This window comes from Siphateles boraxobius, unplaced genomic scaffold (genome assembly GCF_051911475.1).
Source record: "Siphateles boraxobius isolate OS27281-9 unplaced genomic scaffold, OSU_SipBor_1 19, whole genome shotgun sequence".
Taxonomy (NCBI): domain Eukaryota; kingdom Metazoa; phylum Chordata; class Actinopteri; order Cypriniformes; family Leuciscidae; genus Siphateles; species Siphateles boraxobius.
Genome location: NW_027508799.1, coordinates 27,386,739 through 27,393,784, shown reverse-complemented (window position 1 = coordinate 27,393,784; position 7,046 = coordinate 27,386,739). Strand labels below are relative to the sequence as shown.

General features: G+C 46.5%; 1 protein-coding gene across 1 annotated transcript in view; it reads right to left on the bottom strand.

The window, feature by feature from the left end:
• Positions 1 to 353: 353 nt before the first annotated feature.
• Positions 354 to 7,046, bottom strand: part of prmt8b (protein arginine methyltransferase 8b) — a 45,543-nt gene continuing 38,850 nt past the window's right edge. The window contains exon 10 of the mRNA XM_077234691.1: positions 354 to 466. Coding sequence (XP_077090806.1) covers positions 395 to 466 — 72 coding nt within the window. The 3' untranslated portion in view covers positions 354 to 394. The remainder of the gene's footprint in view (positions 467 to 7,046) is intronic.

The window sequence follows — 7,046 nt, the reverse complement described above, 5'->3', positions numbered from 1 at the left end:
GGACTATTTTAACGATGTCTTTAATAACTTTTTGGGGCTGGCAAGTTTCAATCCCTGAAGAAGCCTATGGACTAGTATGGAGGAGTGATCCAGCTCTCAGATTTAATCAAAAATATCTTAATTGGTGTTCCGAAGATGAACGAAGGTCTTGCGGGGTTGGAACAACATGAGGGTGAGTAAATACTGACACAATTTTCATTTTTGGGTGAACTATCCCTTTAACTCGTGTACAATAGTTTTTTTCCAAATACGATAATTTTGAACTTCTAGTAAGATACTTGGACATTTCCAATCTGGCAACACTGGGCAGAGGAGAGACACAGTCCATCTCTCCACCGAATCGCCCTGAAACGGTGTCTCGACTCAAGATGCCGCACGAGTTTTACCGCATCTTTTAATCATGGGAGATGGCTGCGTCACAGAGCTGCCCTTTGAAATCCAGCTCGAAGGTGAAGTCCAAGTCACGCTGAAAGAAATCAAGTTCTTATTTTGTCATTTAATAATAAGATAAAGCAAGCTAAAAAATAAGTTAAACGGCTAACATTTAAATTGATTTGTTATACGAGGGAATTTAAAAGTGCGATTTCTATGCCTGAGAAAGTTATGGAAGTTGATAAAAAAGTTGTGCGATTAAAAAACAAAAACTAGAAACATAATGTAAATTCTCTGAAGTATAAACCCCGGAGAACATTCAGTTATTGAAAATTAAGAAATTCTGGAATTAAATTATATTATTTGTTTTAATATATAACTACTAGTGCTGTAAAAGTGCATCTAACAAAAGTAACAAAACAAAAATTAATTCACCTATATAGAAGGAACCCTGGTGAAAAAAATGCTAAATATACTAATTATCAGTATACTTGAAGTGTGTTAAAGGAGCCGTATGTAAGAAATTTATTTCAATTAATCATAAAATGATTAATTGAATGATATGTCACTAGGCATTAAGAAATCATGTTCATTTCAAATACTTATATCACTGACAACAGTAGTCCGGCCAGGATATTGTCATTTAAAAAGTGAGGTTGCAGCCCTCAACTGATGTTGATGTCATGTTGTGTTTTGGTCTGATGCGCCACCCTCCACCTATCTACCAATCACAAAGTCAGTGGTGTTGCGGCATCCGGATCGCCAGCTCTGCTAGTTACCACAGCTGCAGCTACAAATGTGTCGGAATCGGATAAAAAAAATGTCTAACGTTGCGAAACCAAAAAAAACTCTTTATGAACCTGAAATACTTCGTGACAAAGTCCGAAATAAAACAAGGATCTGTATAGGAGATGCCTTTGAAAGATGGAGACGGCTGAAAACGGAGAAGAATTTGAAGACATATGCCAACGTTGCTAATTTTCTCCTGGACAGGTAAGATTCATCTATGTTTGGCTAAATTGTACTTGATGGATGGTAAATGGACATTTCAAATATTCATGACAGTCAAACAAAGTTATGCATGTTCGTGCAAAGTAACGTTACTTTAGCTCATATGGAGGAGGTGGGTCATCGACTTGAAAAGGTAAGTGTAACGGAGAGGCAGTATCGTGAGGATCCATGTGAAGCTTTATTAAAACAGTATGCAAGTCAAACAGGCAGAGTTCAATCACAGGCTTCGAGTACAATGCAGACAAGGCAGAATCAGAGTCAGGGTTCAGGCTGAAGATCGGGGCAGGCGACAAACACTCAGGGTAATCAGATGACAAGGGAGATACAATCAGAATAGGCAGGCGGCAAAGAATCAAAGTCCAATAAACAGTTCAGGTCATACACGGGTAATCACACACGGAATAAACGCTCAGAAATGGTTGCATGGCAAGACAAGACTTCGCAAGGAGGAAGCTGAGAGCACAGTTTAAATAGAGAAGGTCAATGGGAAACACCTGTGAGTAAAATCAGCCACAGGTACGGGGTATATGGGAAATGAAGTCCAGGGAATTAGTACTCAGGAGATGGTGACCTCTGGTGGTGAGCGGAGGGAGCCACAGAGGCTGCATTCGTGACAGAGCCCCTCCCCTGTGAGCGGCTCCTGACGCGAGGAGGCAAACGACGCCGGGGTCTTCCTCGAGATCTTGGAGCAGGTTTGTCCGGGTGATCTTTGTGGAAATCAGTAGTGAGTGAAGGGTCTAGAACATCATTAGCATTGATCCAGGATCTTTCCTCTGGACCGTATCCCTCCCAGTCCACGAGGTACTGGAGGAACCTGCCCCGACATCGAGAGTCCAGGATTTCATGGACCCGGTAGGCCTCCTGACCGTCGATGATGATGGGAGGAGCTCTCTGGTCACCAGCCCCATCTAGGACCTCCTCTCCTCTCGGACCACCAGCGGGTTTGAGCAAAGAGACATGAAAGGTGGATGAGATACGGTAAAGTCAGGTAAGGCTAATCTAAATGAAACTGGAGTGATTTGTCTAATGATTTTGAAAGGACCCACGTACCTGGGACTGAGCTTTTTGCAGGGTAACCGGAGCCGTATGTCACGGGTGGACAACCAAACCCATTGCCCCGGTTGGTAGTTGGGATTGGCTCGCCGATGACGATTGGCCTGTCTTGTCCTGGTGCGATGCACTGCTCTTTGTAGATGCACATGAGCATTATTCCACGTCTCCTCACTGCGTTGTAACCACGAATTAATAGCAGGTAAGTCCGGGGGTTCTCCAGACCACGGAAACAATGGGGGTTGGTAGCCTAGGATGCACTGAAAGGGGGTGAGCCCTGTAGATGGTTTGCGGAGTGAATTTTGAGCGTACTCCGCCCATAACAGATAGCGGCTCCAGTCGAGCTGATTCTTCTGGCAATATGAACGAAGGAAGCGGGTGAGTTCCTGGTTTAATCTCTCCACTTGACCGTTGGCTTCAGGATGATATCCGGAGGTTAGGCTGACATTAATGTTCAGTAGCTGACAGAAGGCGGACCAGACTCGGGAGGTGAACTGTGGACCCCGATCAGAGACTATATCCTCCGGTAGACCATAGAATCGAAAAACATTATTGCAGAGGACCTCCGCAGTCTCCAGGGCAGTGGAGAGTTTGGGAAGAGGTATTAGTCTGCAGGCTTTAGAGAAACGATCAATTACCGTGAGAATGGTAGTGTGGCCCTGAGAGAGAGGTAGGTCCGTCACGAAGTCGATGGCGATGTGTGACCATGGTCTTTGTGGGATGGGTAATGGATGAAGAAGGCCGGCAGGTAATTGACACGGAGATTTGGAGGTATTACAGATGGTGCAATTTTGAATGAACGTGATGGTGTCCGCTCGTATAGAAGACCACCAGAACTTGTTGTTGAGGAGTTGTACTGTAGCCGTTATACCTGGATGCCCGGAACTGGGGTTATTGTGTACCATGTGTATTACTCTGTCTTAGGGCCAGGGGAACGTACATTAGGTTGGATGGGGTTTCAGCCGGTGGTGGCTCGATGATCTGGGCTTCTGCGATTTCGGTTAGTATGTCCCACTGCACAGGTGCGAGAATGATAGTGGATGGAATGATGGGTTCTTGATCTGGCGACAGGAGGTCTGATTCATAAAGTCGAGAGAGAGCATCCGCCTTGGTATTTTGAGAGCCTGGACGATAAGTAACTCTAAAATCGAATCTGGAGAAGAAGAGTGACCATCTGGCTTGTCGATGGTTGAGTCGCTTGGCTGATTTCAGATATTCTAGGTTACGATGATCAGTGAGAACAGTGAAAGGATGTTTAGCCCCTTCCAGCCAGTGACGCCACTCCTCAAACGCTGCCTTCATTGCGAGAAGTTTGCGGTTGCCAACGTCATAATTCTGCTTGGTAGAGTTTAATTTACGGGAGAAGAAAGCACAGGGGAAAAGCTTGGGAGGTTCCCCCTGGCGTTGTGAGAGCACTGCCCCAATGCCTGTGCTTGAAGCATCTACTTCCACTATGAACTCACGTTCGGGATCGGGATGGTGCAGGATGGGAGCGGACGTGAATCGCTCTCTTAGTGAGCGGAACGCTGCTATGGCTGCTGAGGACCAGGTTAGACGGTGGGTTCCCTTCTTGATCATGGATGTCATAGGGGCAGCGATACTGCTGAAGTCACGGATGAACCGCCGGTAGAAATTGGCGAAACCTAGGAAGCGTTGTAGTTCCTTGAGAGTAGTAGGTTGGGGCCAGTGAACTACCGCCTGTACCTTCTTCTCGTCCATGGCGACCCCTCCCGAGCTAATCACATACCCGAGGAAGGAGATGGTTTCTTGGTGGAACTCACACTTCTCTGCTTTGGCATATAATTGGTGTTGAATGAGACGTTTCAGAACCGCTCTGACGTGTTTAACGTGTTCCTCATAAGTCTCAGAGTAAATGAGGATGTCGTCAATGTAAACAATTACATTTTGGTTCAGAATGTCTCTGAAAACGTCGTTAATGAAAGCCTGAAACACGGAAGGACTATTGGACAGGCCGAACGGCATAACGAGATATTCGTAGTGCCCCGTCGTGGTGGAGAAGGCGGTCTTCCACTCGTCCCCTTCAGGAATGCGGATGAGATTATAGCCACAACGAAGATCCAGTTTGGTGAAATATCTTGCTTGTCTGAGTTCAAAGAGCTGCAGGGACGAGAGGTAAAGGATAACGGAATTTGGTTGTGATGTCGTTGAGAGATCAATAGTCGATACAGGGACGAAGACCTCCATCTTTTTTCTTGACGAAGAAGAAGCCTGCTGATGCGGGTGACGTGGAGGGACGAATGAAACCTTTGACGAGTTCCTCCTGAATGTAGGATCTCATAGCCTCTGCTTCGGGTTGTGACAGCGGAAAGACTTTGCCCTTGGGAGGTTGTGATCCTGGGAGAAGATCTATGGCACAGTCGCTGTCTCGGTGAGGAGGTAAGTGTGTTGCTTTCACTTTGCTGAATGCCTCGGCTAGATCCTGATAGACACTGAGAAGTTGTTCTGTTAAGGAAGTCTCGCTCACCTTCTTGACGGGTAAGTTGTGTAGACAGTTGTGAAGACAGAAGTCTGACCATTGAGTGATTTGCTTCTTAGTCCAGGAGATAGAGGGGTTGTGCAGCTCCAGCCATGGAAGTCCGAGGATGATGGGATTTTGTGGTGATTGAAACACAAACAGACGGATTGTTTCAGTGTGGAGGACTCCAGTGCTCAACTGCAGATCTTCAGTGGTGAATTTGATGCGACCGGAGCCCAGAGGTCGGCCATCTAGCGCTGCAATTGCCAAGTGAGAGTCATAGGGAACAAGGGGAATATGGTTATTTTCTGCAAAAGACATATCAATGAAGTTTCCTGCAGCCCCCGAGTCGATCAATGCTACTGTCTCGACGACCCTCCCATTTATCTCCAGAGTAACTGCAATCTCTAAACTAGAAGTAGATTTGGGAATCGGACTCACCACAGTGGGATTGCGGGGCGGACGAGTAGGACAGGTTGCTCTTAAATGTCCCGGTAAACCACAGTACAAACATAGGCTTTGTCGAATCCGTCTCTCTCTCTCCTCCTCGCTGATGCGTGTACGCCAATTTGCATGGGTTCTATGTCAGAGTTAACTGTAGCGAGTGACATGGGGGAAGTAGACAGACGGTTGGTGCGACGAGATCGAAGGAGATTGTCGATTTTGATGGACAGCTCGATGAATTGCTCCAGTGACCTCCCCTCGTCGCGACAGGCAAGTTCAGACTGCAACTCCATAGACAAGCCTTTACGGTAGTGGAGCTTGAGAGGATCGTCTGGCCACCCTGTCTGAGCTGCGAGAGTGCGAAATGATAATGCATAATCCGCCGCCGAACCCCTTCCTTGCCAGAGGGACAGCAGTTGCTCACCCGCCTCCTTTCCTCCAACGGAGTGCTCAAACACCTCTTTGAAGCGTTGAATAAAATCCCTAAATGAAGGGAAAGTGGGTCTATCCTCTCTTCATACTGCAGTAGCCCAATCCAACGCTCTCTCCGTGAGAAGTGAACACACAAATGCGATGCGGTTCTCATCTGCAGGATACAACATGGGTTGTTGATTGACAAACATAGAACATTGAAGTAAGAATCCCTTACATCTGTCTGAAGATCCATCAAACTTTTCGGGGAAGGCGAGACGAGGACTGGAGGTGTGGGGAATAGTCAGTGCCTGAGGTGGAGTGGGGGGTGGAACAGGCTCACTGGGTGCTGGGAGTTGAAGTGATTGTAATGCCTTTACCAGATCTTCAGTAATAGCAGTCAATCGGTTGAGCTGTTGTTGGTGTGTGGCCAGGACCGATGCTTGAGCAGTGACCTGTGTGGTGAAGTGGTAGAACGCCGCTGGATCGAGATCTGGCGAAGTCTTCTGTAACGAAGAGGCAGTAGCGTGGGGATCCATGTGCAGCTTTATTAAAAAATCAGAATCAGAGTCAGGGTTCAGGCTGTAGATCGGGGCAGGCGACAAACACTCAGGGTAATCAGATGACAAGGCAGATACAATCAGAATAGGCAGGCGGCAAAGAATCAAAGTCCAATAAACAGTCCAGGTCATACACGGGTAATCACACACGGAATAAACGCTCAGAAATGGTTGCATGGCAAGACAAGACTTCGCAAGGAGGAAGCTGAGAGCACAGTTTAAATAGAGAAGGTCAATGGGAAACACCTGTGAGTCAAATCAGCCACAGGTACGGGGTATATGGGAAATGAAGTCCAAGGAATTAGTACTCAGGAGATGGTGACCTCTGGGGGTGAGCGGAGGGAGCCACAGAGGCTGCATTCGTGACAGTAAGGAATTGTTTGGGTAATAAAAACGGCGAGTCGTCATTGCTAACATTAGCAATGCATTATCAGAGCCCGTTTCTCTGTCATTATGCTGAGATGCTGAGGAAAACAACATTAACACGCCCATTATGGCAATGTGAAACGTAATTGAGACAGTAGCCTAACGTTACCTTGGTAAAAATGATTCCTCATTCATTCTTCGCGTATATTGTGGACAACACATGCTGCAAGTTGATCTGTATGAATAGCTGTATCTTTGATATCGGTTACACACCAGTACAGAGGCTTGTGCTTGTAATTACGTTAATGATAGATACCTACTGTTACAAGTTAGACTAACAGCTACTGTTCTAACAA